The 20,976-nt window shown below is 33.1% G+C and overlaps 1 protein-coding gene across 3 annotated transcripts in view; it reads right to left on the bottom strand.

Annotated features, from left to right (window-relative positions):
• The window catches only part of LOC145245926 (uncharacterized), a 472,493-nt gene that overhangs the window by 164,655 nt on the left and 286,862 nt on the right, over positions 1–20,976 (bottom strand). For all 3 annotated transcript variants that reach the window (XM_080107667.1, XM_080107669.1, XM_080107668.1), the window contains one exon: positions 13,467–13,551. In XM_080107667.1, the coding sequence (XP_079963793.1) occupies positions 13,467–13,551 (85 nt within the window). The remainder of the gene's footprint in view (positions 1–13,466; positions 13,552–20,976) is intronic.

Below are 20,976 nucleotides of genomic sequence, written 5' to 3'. Positions count from 1 at the left end.
TGTCTGTTCTTGTAATCAGTTCTGAGTATTGATGAGAAGAATCTCAAGACAGTCCCAGAAAGAACTGAAGCAGTTTACATCTTGAAAGTCACAAAAGAATTGTAAAAAAATTGGTAGATAACACTAAACATGTTGAAAGGTTAGGTTTTAAAAAACTGTTTTAATCTTTCAAAAAAAAAAAAAAAAAAGGATCAAGCAAAGAATAGATACCCTGTAGCAGACGACGCCGCCTGGCGGTGACAAGCGCACATTTCAACTAACACCGGTGATTCGACCTTGACATTGGCACAAGCACATAGCGTCGGTTGTTTGTAAACACGTCAAATAGCAAACATGCTCGAATATTCGCCAGCAATTTTTTTTTTTTTATATATTTACAAAACTTTTGAAGACATAAAAGAAAAAAAATATATATTTACAAAACATTTTTTTTTTATAAGTAACAAAACGAACGTATTTAAATAAAAGATATTTAAATAAATGGGTGTCTTTCTGTTTCGGATTTTTTCGACCAAGATGATTTTAATGTACCATGGATTTTTTTTTGGGGGGGGGGGCTGTGTGCATTTTTAGTAAAATTCAATATTTATTAAATTATTCTTTAAAACATTAACTTCAGCGATAATTAATATATTTTTAAAATAATATTTTTAAATATTAAATTTTGACGAATATTCGCGAGCAATATTTTTTTAAATAAAAGATATTTAAATAATTGGGCGTCTTTCTGAGTGCGTTTTCAATATATTTACAGAACTTTTTGATAACTGTTTTATTCTTTTTATCAAACAAAAATAGAACTTTTATAATGACATATACATTATGGACTGTTTTTCAACCATCGAAATTTTCAAATCAAAGTTAGTTTTATTAAAAAAAAAAAAATAAGACGAGGTGTTTGTTTTTTTTTTTTTTTTTCAATTAAATTATAAAATTTATTTGAACTTTCAAGACACTTTTACAGGCATAAAAATAGACTTTGTAGATATTTTATAATGTTTTAAAAATATATTTAACGAAAAGTTTTTCTTTATCATTTCATTGTTGAATAAAATTTAAAAATGATAAATGGTGAAAAAAAATATCTCGAAAAGAAAAACATCTCGTCTTTTTTTTTTTAATAAAACTTTAATTTTAAAATTTCGATGTTTGAAAAACAGTCCATAATATATATTTCATTATAAAAGTTCTATTTTTGTTTGATAAAAAGAATAAAACAGTTAATGAATACAAAAAAAAAAAACAGTCCATTAAGTTCAAATAAAAACTGTTTGAATAACACTTATTAAAAAAAAGGTTCATTATTATTTATTTATTTATTTATTATTATAATACAATTCAATATTTATTTAAAGTGCGATGTATGTCGGTGGTCAGTGAAGGAGAAATCCTTCTAAGCCGAGGCAATTTTTATGCATAATAAAATCACAAGAATAAACAATCGAGATTTAAAAATTTGGTCGCAAAAGTCCGAAACAGAAAGTACCCATTTTCGTTTTGTTACTTACTTTTAAAAAAAAATGTTTTATAAATATATATTTTTTCTTTTAAATCTTCAAAAGTTTTGTAAATATATATAAAAAAAAAATTGCTGGCGAATATTCGAGTATGTTTGTTATTTGACGTGTTTACAAACAACCGATGCTATGTGCTTGTGCCAATGTCAAGGTCGAATCACCGGTGTTAGTTGAAATGTGCGCTTGTCACCGCCAGGCGGCGTCGTCTGCTACAGGGTATCTATTCTTTACTTGATCCAAAAAAAAAAAAAAAAAAAAAAAAAAATTCTCCCAAATTAAAAATAAAAAATTAAAAGGAGACTTTAAATCGTAAATGTTTCAGCCATTTCTGGGACTGACTCAGAATTTTTTTTGTCAATAATCTAAACTGGCTCCATAAAAAGTGACATTCTCTGGATTTCATACAAGTACTTTTTTTTTAGTGACTCAAGTTTTACATCTTTTCTGTGTAAATATAACAAACTTATTCATTCAAGCGGTGTCCTGCCTGCTACAGGCCTTGACAGCTATGACTCTCCATCCATCTATCTATCTCTCTCGAAAAACAAAAAGAACAAATGAGAGAAAAAGAGACAACAAACAACAGAGAGAGAACGAATGAGAGAGAGAGAGAGAACGAATGAGAGAGAGAGAGAACGAATGAGAGAGAGAGAGAGAACGAATGAGAGAGAGAGAGAGAACGAATGAGAGAGAGAGAGAGAGAGAGAGAGAGAGAGAGAGAACGAATGAGAGAGAGAGAGAGAGAACGAATGAGAGAGAGAGAGAGAGAACGAATGAGAGAGAGAGAGAGAGAGAGAGAGAACGAATGAGAGAGAGAGAGAGAGAGAACGAATGAGAGAGAGAGAGAGAACGAATGAGAGAGAGAACGAATGAGAGAGAGAGAGAGAACGAATGAGAGAGAGAGAGAGAGAGAACGAATGAGAGAGAGAGAGAGAGAACGAATGAGAGAGAGAGAGAGAACGAATGAGAGAGAGAGAGAGAGAGAGAGAGAGAGAGAGAACGAATGAGAGAGAGAGAGAGAGAGAACGAATGAGAGAGAGAGAGAGAGAACGAATGAGAGAGAGAGAGAGAGAACGAATGAGAGAGAGAGAGAGAGAACGAATGAGAGAGAGAGAGAGAGAGAGAGAGAGAGAGAACGAATGAGAGAGAGAGAGAGAACGAATGAGAGAGAGAGAGAGAGAGAACGAATGAGAGAGAGAGAGAGAGAGAGAACGAATGAGAGAGAGAGAGAGAGAACGAATGAGAGAGAGAGAGAACGAATGAGAGAGAGAGAGAGAGAGAACGAATGAGAGAGAGAGAGAGAGAACGAATGAGAGAGAGAGAGAGAACGAATGAGAGAGAGAGAGAGAACGAATATGAGAGAGAGAGAGAACGAATATGAGAGAGAGAGAACGAATATGAGAGAGAGAGAGAACGAATATGAGAGAGAGAGAGCGAATATGAGAGAGAGAGAGAGCGAATATGAGAGAGAGAGAGCGAATATGAGAGAGAGAGAGAGCGAATATGAGAGAGAGAGAGCGAATATGAGAGAGAGAGAGCGAATATGAGAGAGAGAGAGCGAATATGAGAGAGAGAGAGAGCGAATATGAGAGAGAGAGAGAGCGAATATGAGAGAGAGAGAGAGCGAATATGAGAGAGAGAGAGAGAGCGAATATGAGAGAGAGCGAATATGAGAGAGAACGAATATGAGAGAGAACGAATATGAGAGAGAACGAATATGAGAGAGAACGAATATGGGAGAGAACGAATATGGGAGAGAACGAATATGAGAGAGAGAGAACGAATATGAGAGAGAGAACGAATATGAGAGAGAGAGAACGAATATGAGAGAGAGAGAACGAATATGAGAGAGAGAGAACGAATATGAGAGAGAGAGAACGAATATGAGAGAGAGAGAGAACGAATATGAGAGAGAGAGAGAACGAATATGAGAGAGAGAGAGAACGAATATGAGAGAGAGAGAGAACGAATATGAGAGAGAGAGAGAACGAATATGAGAGAGAGAGAACGAATATGAGAGAGAGAGAACGAATATGAGAGAGAGAGAGAACGAATATGAGAGAGAGAGAACGAATATGAGAGAGAGAGAACGAATATGAGAGAGAGAGAACGAATATGAGAGAGAGAGAACGAATATAAGAGAGAGAGAGAGAACGAATATAAGAGAGAGAGAGGGAGAACGAATATAAGAGAGAGAGAGGGAGAACGAATATAAGAGAGAGAGAGGGAGAACGAATATAAGAGAGAGAGAGGGAGAACGAATATGAGAGAGAGAGAGGGAGAACGAATATGAGAGAGAGAGAGAGAGAGAGAGGGAGAACGAATATGAGAGAGAGAGAGAGAACGAATATGAGAGAGAGAGAGAACGAATATGAGAGAGAGAGAACGAATGAGAGAGAGAGAACGAATGAGAGAGAGAACGAATGTGAGAGAGATAGAGAACATAAAAAAAAGTAAGAGAGGGAGAGAGAGATAGTCCAAACAAGAGAGAATGAGCAAACAAGAGAGAACAAAACAAAGAGTGAACAAAAGACAGAACAAAATAGAGGGAGAGAGAAAAAACGAGAGAGGATGAAAGAACGAGAGAGAGAGAGAGAGAGAAAGAGAAATTAGGATTTTAGCAATTTTTTTTTTAATTCGTCTGTGTTTGCAAATATGTTTTCCTTATTCAAATAAGTTAACCAGATCTCAATGTGTCAATTTTTTTCTAATACACAAATAATAAAAGCAATAACTAAATAAGTGACAAAGTACTTGAAACAGACAACTATGTTCTTTATAATTCCAGTACCGAATATTCAATTTCCTCATGAGTAAATATATTTCTTGTAATTCTTTAATGTATTAAAAAACTTTTTATGATATATATATATATATATATATAATAAAACGGTAATTGAACATTAATTTATTTGTAATAATTTGGATTGGAGGATGTACACAATGTAAAACATGAAAGAACCCATGACTTCATAAGTTATTTTGGTTTTGTATTCGCATAGAAAGTGCTTAAAAGAGAACGTGTTCTGATGCACACAAAAATTTAAATCAACCAAATCATGAATAAATAAACCTGCAGAAATAAATTGTTAACATAATGAGTATTATCATAGACTATGAAACTGACTAGCCAGTTCAAATACAGTTGCGGTAATTCCAGCATTAACATTTTTGGCAAATATTATGAACCCCTAAGTCTGTAAACATACACAATGCTGCATGTTTAGTGGGATGCATAGTTGCATGCTGCAAATGGCGAGTCGATGATAGGAAAAAAATATATGACCGGTTTGACCACTGACAACATAATAAAAATATAATGGAAGATTTTACTGGCAGTTTCATTCAGCTGATGTAGCTTTAATGTTGTTACACGTTTCTGTTAAAGGCAATATATAAAGCATATGTCATTTTTCCATCACTTGGGTGAAGTTTCCAAGAAAATCTTTAATGGTGTCATAAGTAATTGCATCTTTAAAACGGGGGTTAGTGTTGAGAAATAAGACCACTTGAAATCCTACTGAATTAATGTCCACTACAGATAGACACTCTGGGAAGTAAGTTTTTATGACCAATGATAAAGCAGCCCATCATTTTCAAATAAGCTGGCTGTGTAGCCTACTCTAAGTGATATCTATGTAAATTCCAGTAAAATGAGCAGAAGAGTGCAGGTTGGTCTTCCTTTGTTGGTCCAAGAGTAAGAGAGAGAGAGAGAGAGAGAGAGAGAGAGAGAGAGAGAGAGAGAGAGAGAGAGAGAGACAGAGACAGACAGACAGACAGACAGAGAGATAGAGAGAGAGAGAGAGGTTTTGGGGAAGTGTTTGTATTTAGTTGAAAGAGATGTTTATTTTAATTGCATGTTTGTTGTCTGATAGAGAAACCAAGTATCATTATAACCCTCCTTACCCGAAGTGGCATTCACCCTCAGTGGGTTGAACTAGCTTCCTCCATAGGAGGAAGTTTCATGAGAATATCAAATTCACAAGCAGTTTTCAGTCATTTTTATATCCCTGTCAAAGGAAATGACGACGTTAAGTTTTTGCAGTTCTTACAGGGAGGTGTTGTTAACCTTCTACACACAACACCCAATATTCTTAAATAGATGCTGACCAGGCTCAACGTTGCTTAACTAACGAGAACCAATGTATCAATGTGATTATGCTGTATTTATTCATCGTAATCTCTCAAAACATGGTTGCTTGTTTTAAATTTGTGTTGAGATTTTGCTTGGAAGGAAGATCCCTTTGTTGTATAGCAGTGACCAAGACTATATGATTGATACTATGGCATAAACCAAGCATTGAATTCAGATGAACAGAAGTAGACGATTACGGCCTGTGCAATGAACGCAAGTTCAATTTTATGCTCAACTCAAAGTAAAATTATAACTTGCATTCAATGAATTATGGATATGCTGTTCAGAGAAATGAGAAATATAAAATTGTTAAAACGATTTAAAAACAAAACAAAAACAAAAAAAACAATCGCACCAACCACAATGTTTCGTCTCCAATAAATAAGAAAATAAAAAAAATCTTATTGGAGTTGTATATTAAAGGACATGTTTACCTTGAATAGTGATTAGCAGATTAGCAGATATCTTTTTTTTTTTTCAACTTGATAATCTAAGAAGATTAACAATATTGTTATCGGCTTAATAATCCAGCTCTAATAAGATTAACAATGTGAACTTTAATGAATGTTGATATTAAGTCTAATTTTACCTCCATTTTCAAGCCGGTGACTTAATGCACACGGTCGCTTTGTTAAACTATTTGTTGCAAGCAGAATAAAAATTACAATAAATTATATTTTAAAACTTTTATTAAATGTGTTCTTGCATCTCTATGAGGGTGCTTCATCATTTGTCAGATTCAGTTTTTGTTTTCATTATATACAGCTTGATCATTTTGACAGATAGGTTCATCGTTAAATCACTGAAGTTAAGCAACATTGTGCCTAGTCAGTACCATACTAGATGGGTGAGCAATTGAGAATATCAGCTGATGTATATGAAAGGATGGTAACAATCGTATTATTTGGAAAAAAGAAAAAAATGGTTATCTTCCCTAACAATGATTTACATGCAATTGGAGACTGCTTATTAATTAAATTCCCTAGAAACTTTCTCCTTTTGAAAAAGCCAGCTCAACCCAACCAGAGTAAACGTCATACCAAGGTTGTGAAGTTGAACCTTTTTAATTTTCAGGAGTTGAGCATTTACACTACCACATGCATAGACCTGGTAGTTTCATGTCCTTTTTATTAAATTACAGTTAAACCTGCTTATAATCACATACGCGTGTGTGTGTGTGTGTGTGTGTGTGTGTGTGTGTGTGTGTGTGTGTGTGTGTGTGTGCATAAAATTAAGTTTGTCTGGTTTTCAAAAATGAGAGCTAAATACCAATTTATCTAACAAACCTATATTTGATTCTGACTCGCAAGTCATTTATATACATTTTAGTTTATTTTATAAAAAGAAAAAATAAATAAGCCAATCGCTTTCATTGATTACCTATTTTATCCAGCCTGAATTGTTTTAGTAGTATACACTGTTAGATTCACTATTTATTTTCATAGGATAAGCAACAAAGATGATTAACCAACAATATCACTGTTCATTACAAATATGAATTTTAGTTGGTGTGATTTCTTGTTTTTTTTATTTTGATTTATAATAATTGTATATTTCACGTTTGTCTGTTGAATAGCATACCCACAATTCATTAAACAATTGCTATTTTGCAATTCGTTATAGGTTTATAACGTTCCTAATAATATTAGTGCAAATTATTACCAAAATAGAGTCGCTAGATATGTAGTTGTCCATACTTTGCTGCATTTAAATTAATACCGCGTTCTATGGGTATAACTAATAAAACTGAATTATAATTTTAATTATTTCAAATAATATTCCATAGTATATTACAGAAAATAAAAACATTTCTAACCACATGTCTGCATGCGTGTGTATGCTATGACTTAAAAAAAAAAGATACCTAAATAGATACATTTCTTTTTAAAACTATTATAGCTTTCATTATTTTCTTACAAAATATTTGGTTTCCTTTTTCAAATTTGTAAAATAAAAATATAACTTTAAAATCAAAACAAAAACACTTAAACAACAACTACGTGTACGTACTTGCTTTTATAGATTCATTCATACATTATCATTTACCACATGCAAATAGGAATTAAATTCTTTCAACTTCCACTACTGATTTCTCATAGTGAGCGAGCATAAGAGAACAAGGAGAAAGCAAAATGTTCATCTTTTCTTCACATCTTTGAATCACTCTTTCTTTGAATGAAACAATATTTTATTTAATTTTGTGTTTATAACGGTAAAACGGAGGTGACAGTAGTTAAGTGGTTACTAACACAAACTAATGGCCTGGGTGTTCCAAGTACATGTTCGTTCCAATTCATTCCACAAAATCACTTTCACTCAGGATGTTGTCAACCTTCACATAATCCGTCTTATAAGTAGCCAATGTCTTTATAAAAAGAATTCTGACTAGAAAAATATCAGGTAAACCAATGTCAACGATAGAATCAACTTATACGATACGAATGAATAATGGAAAAAGCAAAAATAAACTATATTGAAATTAATGAATTTTGGACAAAGCTGAGTACGTAAAACTAATATACATACATATATGCTAGTTATATATTCCCACCATTGCTCGGGATTCATTGCTTTCAATACAGTTTACCATTCTCCCCCTTTTGAAACTTGTATACTTTACTAATGTCATAATTTTGTATCTTTTCGATTGGTTGGTTCGTTGTTTTCGTTTTACGGCATATCAACCCTTTTCGGGTTATTTAATGCCGAATCCAAAGATTTTGAAGAAAAATTTTTTAATAGAATATATTTGTTGTTTTCAAGTCGTTTCTATTTAACCCATAGTTGGAACTCTAACAGGTACTACCACTCCGGGTCAGTGGACCTGGGAGCAATGGTAATTAAAGGGTGGCTCCACACTCCCCAAAGCCCGCAAGCTGGGGCCTCACCACTGGATATAGTTTAAGGTCATATCCATGACCCCCATTGAGGGACTTTTACCCTCTGAAGAGGGGCAGTCGGTGTATTCTAATGCCCCACTGACAGGGCCGTATCTTTCCGAGTTGTTATATAGCTATCTATATACTTATATATAAAAGACACTTTTCTGTGTGAATTCGTTCCCTATGGACTCCGAAATGGCTCGACTGAAGCTTTTTGAAATTTCACACACATAACTTATGTGCCTGGGAGTGTTCTTAGATAGGTTTATATCAGAATGCCCCAGATAAGTATCAAAAATCAATAATTGAAGTAATCCGATGAAAGAAGGAACAATCCAAATTTAACTAAAGTTAACACTCTTATACAGCCTAACATCACAAGTGCATTTGAGAAGTTTTATTACCACACAAGCAAAAGGAGGTTCTTTATTAAGACAGGTGTGTTTGTAATAAATATTAGTGTTTAGAGCACAATTGAACCATGATACTTAAGTTTTGCATTTTAAACTTTAATTCAAGCAATTATATAAAATAATTTTATAAAATCAGTCATAGATTCTCTCCAGTGCAATGTAGCCTATAACGTATTGTGGATTAAGTCACTCAGGGGAGGCATGTGAAGCTTCTTCCTGGTGCATTGTGGCAGGCAATCAAATGGATTTGATTGAAAAATAAGCAATTTCACCAGTTTCGATGACAATGGAAATGAGGAATGTTTGATCTTAATTCAATCCCAGGCAACATCGGGTCTCCTTGCCAGTAAGCATATATAAACTATGGTGGATCCTAAATCTAACAATACAACTGATTGAACACCTGAAGTATTTGACAGATTTGATTTACTTCACCTTTCATTTATATAATTTTGAAGTGGTGTTTTTTTTATACAGGTAGAATACTGTCAAAGTTAGAGCATTTAACTTATATACCAGCAGGAAGACCTGACGTTGTCCAGGATTAAATGAGGATCAACAAATGTTCCACCCGCCCATACTTCTGTTGTCATTGAAATCAGTGAAATCGCCCATTTTTTTTAATCAAGTCGATTGGTTGTCTACTCTAGTTAGATCCCTTCTCCCTCATGCAGTATACCAGAAGAAGCTTCACATGCTTCCTTGCAGTGAAAGTCCACAATAGATATGTATATTGTATATTACACTGTAGAGAATCTACTGTTGATTTTATAAAATTATCTGTAAATACTTAAAGTTTAAAATGCAAAAGTTGAGTGTCAGGATTCAACTGAGCTCAAAAAGAAATATTCATTTTAAATGCGCCCCTGTCTTATAAAAAATCTACAGTTGATTGATATTTTTGTTTGTGTGGTGATAAAACTTCTAAAATGCACTTGTGATGTTAAGTTGTATAAAAGTGTTAACTTTGGTCAAAATCGAACTCCCTTCTTTAATCGGACTTTTTCAATTATCAATTTGCGACAGTTATCAGACGCGATACCTCTGTTCAGTCTAGAAAGACAATGGATACCCTCTATAAAGATAGCTACACTTGAAATAGTGAGGCAAGAATTGCGCAATCTTCTACCTCACCTCTCCTGGCTTGGCATTGCTTGAGTCCAGTGGCAAGAAGTCCAGGACAGCTGGAAACAATGCCAAGATAAGCAGAGAGAACATACAGCACTGTGAATTCTTAAATGGTCACCCATTTAGTACTGACCAGGATCAATGTTGCTAAACTTTGGTGATCAAACAGAAACCAGTGTGTCAATGTGATTATGCCGTAATTATCAGATGCATTATGATGCAAAACCTATGTAAGAACACTTCCAAACACATCAAATACCTTTGTGTGAAATTTCAAAAACATTAGCCCAGCCATTTCTGAGTCCATAGAGAATGAATGCACACACTAAGTTCCTTTTATAGGATAGATAGATAGATAGATAGATAGATAGATAGATAGATAGATACAGAACAGGTTTTCTGCAAATACATTGCCTACCAAGCAACAATAATTTGTTATCATTTAATATCATACAAGATTAGCAATAATGCCACTGAGAAAAGAGAAACCTGACCCAGCCGAGAGAGGCAGCAGTACTTTTAAATATTGCACTTCCTTTCTTTAGCCCCAGAAAACCAGCATTAGAGAAGGTCACTACCCACCGAATCTAACTTTACAAAGGACAAACTATAATGAAACAAAACGTTTTGCATAACTAAAATTTGTATTAACATATTACACTGAATAGAATTTAAATTTTAAGGTTGAGTAGTTCAAAGAGAGTTTATTTTTCAAAGAAGTTTGGATCTAATAAATACTGTGCATCGATGTTTGTTTGGGAGGATAAAAGTTTGTTTCTTTATTATTCAATGTTGAAACACGTTACCGCTTGTAAACAATTTATTGTAAAGCATCTCTACATACCCGGCATTGCATGTGATGCAGTGAAATCATTTTAGTTTTTAATTCTTTTTTTTTTGTTTTTTTTTTGCACATTTGAAAACTTAACTTACAAAAACTCTGTTAATTTTTTCAATGTAAAATCAGTTCTTCCCCTTTTTAATTTTTTATTGTTGGGCGACTATTTAAAAAGGTTTCAAATTAGCAGTTATTTGGAAATAAATTGTGACTAAACATGTTATTATATTGCTAATAAAAGCAATAACTAAAACATTTTGCTTCTGACGAGCTATTTAATTTATCATATGCTATTTGGGTCTGACTAGACAATTTTCAATTCTTATTGTTGTTCCCTATTTTGGAAAATGTATGTACTTTACTTCTGACCTGAAATGGAACACGTATATCAAATCCATTGCCAAAGTCAAATGTTGGGATCCTTCTGCTGCTCCAGTAGATATCTCACTCCTAATGCAATTCTCTACCTATATAAAAGCCAGGTATGGCCAACGATAGAGTACTGTTGCCACATCTGGGTAGGAGCTGCTAGAAGCAGCTTATCCTGCCTTGACAGACTTCAAAAAAGACTTTGTAGTTTATTGGGGAATGCCCTTTTCTCTTCCCTGCAACCTCTTTCCCCCAGAAGAGACATTGCGAGCATGTCTCTGCTTTATTGTTATTTTCATGGCAAATGCTCATCTGAGCTTCAATCTATGGTCTCCCCTCGCCAAACTTTCACAAAAAACACTCGTTTGGCCAAAACCACTATCAATAATTTCCCCACACACCTTGTCTGTACCTAGACCTAAATGTAAATTCCACTAACGAAGCTTCTTTCTTAGAACTGCACACCTGTAGAACTCTCTTCCGATTGCCTGCTTTCAATCTGATTGTCTTCAAGTTCAACTTAAACAAATTCTTGATGAACCGTTCCCCCTAAGTAATCCAATTTACAAAATTCCCACTACTTATGTCTACTACGCTATAATCACATTGACTAATGTATACCCATTAACCCTTATCCTCGAGTGGTTTCTGGGCCTTGATAAACGGTGATTCCTGTGTAAAAAAGAAAAAAAAAACTTCCCTACAATTTATTTTAAAGATTACTTAGTCCGGCCCAGATGACTGCTAGTATGAAGCATTCTTAAATAATCACCTAAAAATAAAAATCAGCAAGGAGGATAGCTCCTTTTAAATTTAATAGTTATCTACCTTGTTTTAAAAAATGTGCAAAAAATAAAATGAAAGTTAAGAAACTAAAATAACTTCAGTGCACCCTGGATAATGCTGGGTAAATACAGTTAACAATGTGTAAATTTTAGCAAATGTAATATTATAAGTTAATAATATTACCGATTATTTTAATGGTTTAAATGTTTTCATATCAGTAAAAACAGTTACCTGTTATGATATTTTGAAAGTTTTTTCATAACGACTGATAATTTGCATTGTTTAGATTATTTATTTTCACAATATTTTGGTCGATGTAATCTCAGATCTTCAAGTACATCTTGCAGAACTTGGGAAGGACTCATGGTGCAACAGATATAAATACTAAGTTATAATTAGCTCTAATTGACAGTTTTTTTGGAGGTAGCAAGTTCAATCCTTAGTACAGGCAATACAAGAACACAATTACAAATTGCTATTCGGTTATGGCTGATGAAATGAGAACAAGTCATTCTCATCTATAATATAAAAGCGGAAATGTGTTTGTGGGTGCACTTTTTTTGTATGTCCGGCAAAGTCTTGGGGGGGGGGGAAGTACCACATCTTAGAACTTTTTATATACTCCATAGATTATAATATCTCCAATTTACGAAAGGAGGTCGTGTCTATCTTTTATTTAAGCAACTTTTATGTTATAAAATTCCCGCTATTCTGTCTTCTTGCGTGTTTGTTCGTGTTTTTCATATATAAAAGCAAAACTACGAAAACGAAGTCATGTTCTCGGCCTTTCGAGTCAGCACGTCTATTAAGCAATCAGCTTTGATCAATCTGGGGGAAACCCCTCATATCAGACAATTGCTATTCATTTGGACATTCCCCTTTTTATGGGGAGCTGGTTTTCCCCAACATCTTGGGGAAACAAACAAATACGCAGAAAGTTTTAAGCTTAACTGGCTCTGTGTGATTTCATTTCTCTATGGCGTGATGTTTGACCTAGAAAAAAAGTCGTTCCTCTATGCACCTGCATTTTTTAAGTGTTTAATTTGAACAATTCTCACTTCCTCTGCCATCTTAGCGTAGTGGTAACATGTCACGTTTTCTTTTCAGACTTCACCTCAAGGCTTCGGGTTCAAGCCTACCAAAACTTTTTTTTTTCTTCCTCCTTCACTATATACACTGATAAACACCCGGGCACCCCCACTAGTAGATTAAATAAAGGATTCTGTTTGAAATTCAATTCCAAGTTCGACAAAATGTACCTGAAAATGGTTGAAGATTATCTCAACTGAAACATTGTGAAAATAACATGCTAGATAAGAACAGTAATTCAAATGATCCAAACAAAATAAGTCGTCTGATATTTTTTTTTTTTAATGTGAAATGATAAAGCTTGTTTACCTCCATCGTCGATCAAACGCATTTGCACCAAAGCTGGATCTTCATTGTGGGCCTCAAGTACTGTATCATCTGTGACAGCCAGTGTCTACAATACAAGCAATGATATATTAGAGATATTAGATACGTACATCACATTTCTCAGCAGAAAATAATTACATTAATAACTTAAAAATTTCATATAGGATAAACTTATATAAACATTGGCAGAAAATATTTGCAAAAAAATTTTGTTTTTAATATTTAACTAGCTTAACTGGTTCACTATCATTTTGCAAAGTTCACTACTTGAAATACTTGAAACCTGACCTCCTGAACAAAGTTCTCCACATACTTGAAGTCATCAACATGTATTGCTTATGATGCATTCTATGCGTCCACCTCTCTGACCCAACCCTAAACTACACCATCCGTGAAGCAAGATGGAACACCACTGACATCATGAAGACTCTTCCAAATTCATTTCATAACTTTGTTCACATAAAACAATATCTTTCATCTATTCATGTAGATAAATATTAACATTTTAATTACAAATTGATTTTACTTTATAGTTATAGCAAGTGACAGTAAAGAAATAAACCAATTAGACTTTTCACTTGCAATTTAGAAATAGATTGCAATGAAATCAATGATTATATTTTCACTCCCCTTATTTTTCATCCTCTATTATAGAAATCCCAGTTGTCTGTGTGTTTGTATGTCCGCTAAAAACTTTCGTCATCCACATCAGACCAGCACAAACCAGGTACCGGTAGAAAGAGCAATCTCTCGAACACATAACATCAAAAAATTAGAAAAAAAAATCAATGATTCCATTTAGGAATGTCGTTTTGTTTGAAGGAGAGCAGGTAAAAATACTGGTTTTAACACTGTTTGTTAATCGCGCATGCACAAATGGTCAATTCGTTTCATTTTAAAAAGATTAATTTGCAACGTGATAACATCAGTGTTATCTTTAGTTTGTAGCCAGTTTTGAAACCGTTAACACTTATTCTCTCGCTTATGTAAAGACAATCTACTTTTGGAAAATAATACATTTGAAATGTTTGATGAACGTCTACGAGCTTAGAAAAATATTTTCTATTGAAAATCATCAGGTCTTGTTGAAGTGATTAAACGAACTAAAATTTTAAAACGCGTTTATTTACTGACATCGTTAGATTACAACGAAAAGAAATATCTTTTGACTTTATGATTTCTTTCACATGCCTGCCATATAAACCCATTGGATGGCAACCATTTTGAATTTTGGGCCACAGAACTTTTAAGCCGTTTTTGAGGCAACCATCATGAATTCCAGAGCTAAAGAACATTCTACTTATTTATTAAAAATAAAATTTGCAAAAAGAAAAAACAAAAAAAAAAAAACATTGAAAATTGAATGAACATTTTGTCGCATTTTTGCGGACATACTGTTATCCTCAATTCATAACGGAAGATAAGTGATGCCTTATTACACCTATGATTGTATGCATTTATTCTTTGCTAGCTATTGCTAAATAAGATTAAATAGAAAGCTTCCTCAAATTACCTTTTTATATTTGTTTCTGTACTAGATAAACATTGGATTTTTATATAACTTTTTTGTGTTGGCATTGTTTCTTCAAAACTGGCTTATTGGTTGTTATCTGAATTCAAATGAATTCCGGAGGAAAAAACACAACTTTGTTTTAATTCCATTTAATCTGGTGATTCATGTTGTGAAGATGTACCAATTTTGAATAACTTGAACCTATAATATGTAACAATGCATATATATTTATAATCAAATGATCATTATTCATGTTTACCTACAGACACTAGTATTTCATGCTTACACAACTATCAGTGTAGTTAACAATTTCTGCTGGTCATGAGATTCAAACCCAGCCATGGAAGTCACCTTTTGCTCCATTTGCTGAGCCTCTACCTCAGGGCAACCAAATAATTGCCACGGGAATGAATGGAATTGAAAACTATTAAATGCCAAATTCAAGCAAGTACATTAGGTAATCTAGAGTGTTCACATGAACAGAAGTCGTGAACATTGCATATCAACGATAGTCGACTACCTTAGACACTCTGCAGACAGTGCCCACCCTCACGTATTCTTAAAGGGGTTTGATAATTATAATTAAAGAATAATCATTCATTTTTACCTACAGACACTAGTGTTTCATGCTTACGATTACACAATTAAATCTATAAGCATTAGTATACATTTTTAGTGTAGGGTAACAATTCCTGCCGGTCATAAGATTTGAACCCAGCCATAAAGCCATATTTTGCTCCATTTTGCAGAGCATCCAGGCCGCCCAGTCGTAGATATGCTTAAATATATTTTAATTTATGCAAATTTCGTATTTATCATTATAGAGCAAATTCTCTATTGATTATTATATTGTACCCAATATATAGTAGCGATATCAAAAGTTAAAAAAAAAAAAAAACGGACTTGGTTGCCATCAGTTAGAATTCAAACCCAAACAGTTCTCTAGCGGTATTCACTACCATATGACCTAAAGACACTTGGATATCAAAACTTTAAAAATTAACAATATTAAATGTATAAATGTATATTTGCACATGCATGGAGAATACAAATTAAGCTGACTTATGCCTGCCAAAATTTTTTTCTTCAATTTTGACTCTTTAGCAGCTATTTTTTCCAGCTAGAATCAAATCAAATTTGTTTCACAGGTTCAAATCTTCTACGTATCAAGTTTCAAGTCTATAGACCAAAACTAACTTGAGTTGGTAAAGACCGTTCTGCACACACACAAAGTAACTTACATAAATGTATATTACAACAGTGACCAATATTAGAGAATGAAACTTATTTTAAAAGTTAAATCCAAATCTAGTTCTGATTCTTGATAACTTGAGATGGGAAATTTGCATAAAAAGAAAAACATAAAAGTCAGTAAGTCGAGAAAAACACACACACACACACACAACTGGTAGCATTTCAAATTACAGTACACACATTGTCATTTATTTTTATCTATAATCTCTTAAGACAGAATAGATTTTATTTGCCAGCAGCATTTTCTCTGGACAATATCACAATGACACATTATTTGTACTGTCGTGATAACACCACAGAAAAGTCAACGACTCTTGTGGAAAGATAAAAGATTTTAACATTGGAACATTAAATGCTCAAGGATGTTTAGACAAAACCAAACCCAAATTTCTTAAATACACGTTGAAATCTGACTCAGATTCTAGATCTCACAGAAACGTGTTTTCAATTAAAGTACAACGTGAAGAAACAAAAAGATAAAACCACATTTTTTTTTTTTTTAACAGTGGTATGAAAATACACTTGAACAGCAACAATTTTTATTTGTAGATTGAATAGACCTTCTGTTACATTTTCAAGAATATTAGCCGTATATACCCGGCGTTGCCAGGTTGAAACATTGCTGATCGGAGAGTTTAGTCACTTATTTAAAATACATGGAATGTTCGATGTTGTTACGATTTTCCTGAAAGTGGACCATATGTTGGATTTAGGGAGGCACAAAACACATCAATCTGTCTCTATGAAAATCAAATGAGAAATAACTAATAGCTTAAAGGGCAACTAACTCTCATAACTTAAACTTACTTCCGGTTTAAAGGTAACTTGTCAACTAATAATAATATAAATTAAATTAAAAACAAATTAAATTAACTTTAAATAATATTTCTAAATAGAACAATTAAAATGATTCTATTGCAACAAACAATAACATGAAGCTAATTATTAAAATAGATTTTCTTTAATGTAATATGAAAATGAGAGTATTCATTGAATGCAGATTTCCTTCAAATAAATAGTATATATATAGAAATCATGCTGGAATAAAAGTGTATATGAGTCCGTTTTTAGTGTGAAAATTAACTTTGAAAACAGTCTATCTTTTGTAAATATTAATCAAATTGTGAACAAACAGACAGAAGTACGACTTTATTACATATACATATATACAAGATTCAAGCAAGGACGTCCGGACGGTCCACAGAGTTTTATAATTATTAAGATATTGTTATCCTAAGTTCATATACACACAACCAAAGATAATACTTTATTACATATACATATATACAAGATTCAAGCAAGGACGTCCGGACGGTCCACAGAGTTTTATAATTATTAAGATATTGTTATCCTAAGTTCATATACACACAACCAAAGATAATACTTTATTACATATACATATATACAAGATTCAAGCAAGGACGTCTGGACGGTCCACAGAGTTTTATAATTATTAAGATATTGTTATCCTAAGTTCATATACACACAACCAAAGATAATACTTTATTACATATACATATATACAAGATTCAAGCAAGGACGTCCGGACGGTCCACAGAGTTTTATAATTATTAAGATATTGTTATCCTAAGTTCATATACACACAACCAAAGATAATACTTTATTACATATACATATATACAAGATTCAAGCAAGGACGTCTGGACGGTCCACAGAGTTTTATAATTATTAAGATATTGTTATCCTAAGTTCATATACACACAACCAAAGATAATACTTTATTACATATACATATATACAAGATTCAAGCAAGGACGTCCGGACGGTCCACAGAGTTTTATAATTATTAAGATATTGTTATCCTAAGTTCATATACACACAACCAAAGATAATACTTTATTACATATACATATATACAAGATTCAAGCAAGGACGTCCGGACGGTCCACAGAGTTTTATAATTATTAAGATATTGTTATCCTAAGTTCATATACACACAACCAAAGATAATACTTTATTACATATACATATATACAAGATTCAAGCAAGGACGTCCGGACGGTCCACAGAGTTTTATAATTATTAAGATATTGTTATCCTAAGTTCATATACACACAACCAAAGATAATACTTTATTACATATACATATATACAAGATTCAAGCAAGGACGTCCGGACGGTCCACAGAGTTTTATAATTATTAAGATATTGTTATCCTAAGTTCATATACACACAACCAAAGATAATACTTTATTACAACTTTTGATTGTATGTAATCAGTTTTTTACAAGATATTATTCTCAGGTTGGAAAATAAAGTAATTTCATCAGAATCAACAAAAGAATCATTGATCCAGAGAAGATTTTGATCTTTACCAAGGATAAAACTCAACAAAGTCGAAGACTGCTGTATGGCTGTGATACCTGACCCCTGTGCCAAGATCTTCAGGCACTTAAAGTCTTCAACATATACTGCCTAAGATGCATTCTATGTATTCACCTCCCCGGCCAAATCCTAAACCACACCATCCATGCAAAATGAAACACCACTGACATTATGGAGTTCTTTTTTCCCAAAAATTAGACTTTGTTGCTCTGGACACATTTTTCAACAACCTGAGGAAAAATTCATCTCCAAGTTGATGGCTCCAACCTCATCTGGAAGAAACACAAAGGTAGTCAACACAACGTGTGAGGAAGTGGTGGTGGTGTACTAGTTAACAACACGGACTGACAGCCTGGGTGTTCCAAGTTTGAACCCAGTTCGTCCCACAAAATCACTTTCACTTAGGATGCAGGCAACCTTCACATAAATCCTCCTGTAACCCTCGTAACTGTTTAAAAAGAGTTTTGAATAGCAAAATATCCGGGAAACTTGTGGAGACACCTACCAATTAACATAGGCAGGTGAGTGAGATATATAATGTTATCAATCACTTATACTGGGGGAGTTCGGCAACCGACCGCCAAATAGGCAAGACGCCTATATTGCCTTCAGTAAGACATGCAACACGCCACTTGCCAGAATATCTCCAACTGAAGTATATCTGAAGACATGTAAATATGTATATAACTTTTCTTCCTAATATATTACTGTATACCTTTACTTTCCGTGTTCTTGTTAATTATTTGCGCAGACAACAGAAACCAATGCCAACAATAGAATCTTTGCATTCATACAATGTGATGGACTGAACATGTTGATTACAAAAGTGAAAATATACATGAAACTAAAAACTGGCCCGTTTTTTTTTTTTTTTTTTTTTTTTGTATTCATCACTGAAACTGGGAATGGCTGAAGTATGCTGAAGATTCAACTACTGATCTGAGTGAACCACCATAATACTGTGAACTTATTTGGATTTGGCTCAACCCACAAGCAAGATAACCTTGTATCCAACTGCTCTCATAGAATAACAATGCTAACGCTATGGTTATCCTTTGCAACAAAAAAGAAAAAAAAAAACTTAATACAGACTGAATTTTTTATGAAACAGACCAAAGCAACAACAACATTTTTTGTTGAGAAGATGGAAGAAAGTTATTTTTGTGTGAAATGATTCAAAATTATATTGAACAAGCCGGAACACCAGAGGTTCTAATTTCCATAAAGTATGCAGAAAAATAAAATGAAACACATTTTAATTTGAAATGCTTAAGCCTGAGTAAAATTCGAACTCAATCTCTAACGAAGTATTGCATCCTAACAATCAATTCTCTCACAGTCAAATATTAGTTAAAACCAGAACAGATGGCATTCTTACTTCTTCTCCCCCCCACCCAGCCGCCGTCTCTTTACTTTCCACCTGTCAGCCAAATTGAGAAATCAGTTCTTTTTTTCTCACAGTCAAATATTAGTTAAAACCAGAACTGACAACATTCTTTTTGCCTTCTTTTTCTTTACTTTCTCTTTATTTCTCCCTGTTAGACAAAGGCGATAAAAGAAAAAAAGAAAAAAAAATGGACAAATCAAGACGACTTTTTCACAAGTGAATTTTACAAGATTTTTTCATATTAACCTCCTCCCTCTGATGTTGAGAGAAAGAAAGAGAAAGAGAGTAAAAGGAGTACATTTGAATTAGGGAGTGGAAATACCTCCCACTTCCTTCATTCATGATAAAAAAAAAATAAAAAGAAATGAGATACAAAAAGTTAAGTTTTTGGAATTAATGTTCTGTGGCATTTTCATTCATTTGCCTGTAGTTGAACATGTGACAGACATTAATGTTTTTTATTTAAATACAGTGCTATCCGATTGCGAAAACTTTCAGCTGCTCCTGAATTGTAAACATGTGAAATCTGCGCATACATTTGCAACCTTAAACGATTCAATTTATCAGCCTTGAAAAAAGTCAGTGTCATACCAACATTACAAAATATCAATCTATTATTATAATAATATGAGTTTATTTTCTTTAGTTTTTTTTTTTTTTCATATATACTTTGACACAAAATACACATTGAAATATTCCTTAATTCAATGATTGTGTTATGTTTGATAAAAAAATCCATTTTAATTCTTCTAATTCGCCTTAATTTATGCTTAAGTGAACAATTATCCATCTCTCTCTTAGCTATTTACATATTTATTTCATCCTCTTTCACTTTATGTTGATTCAACTACTCTAATAGTTTTAATGTATCTGTGTATTTAGAAAAAAAAAAAACTTTTTCAGCTAATTTACATAGTGTGTTTGCATAGACCATAAATACACAGGTAAATTAGACTGCAAAATATAGGTCTATGTACTTCTTTATTATCCAT

This window comes from Euprymna scolopes, chromosome 23, assembly GCF_053919585.1.
Source record: "Euprymna scolopes isolate OS-2025 chromosome 23, ASM5391958v1, whole genome shotgun sequence".
In the NCBI taxonomy this organism is placed as follows: domain Eukaryota; kingdom Metazoa; phylum Mollusca; class Cephalopoda; order Sepiida; family Sepiolidae; genus Euprymna; species Euprymna scolopes.
The sequence above is the reverse complement of the archived record's forward strand: the minus strand, read 5'-3'. Positions and strand labels throughout refer to the sequence as shown.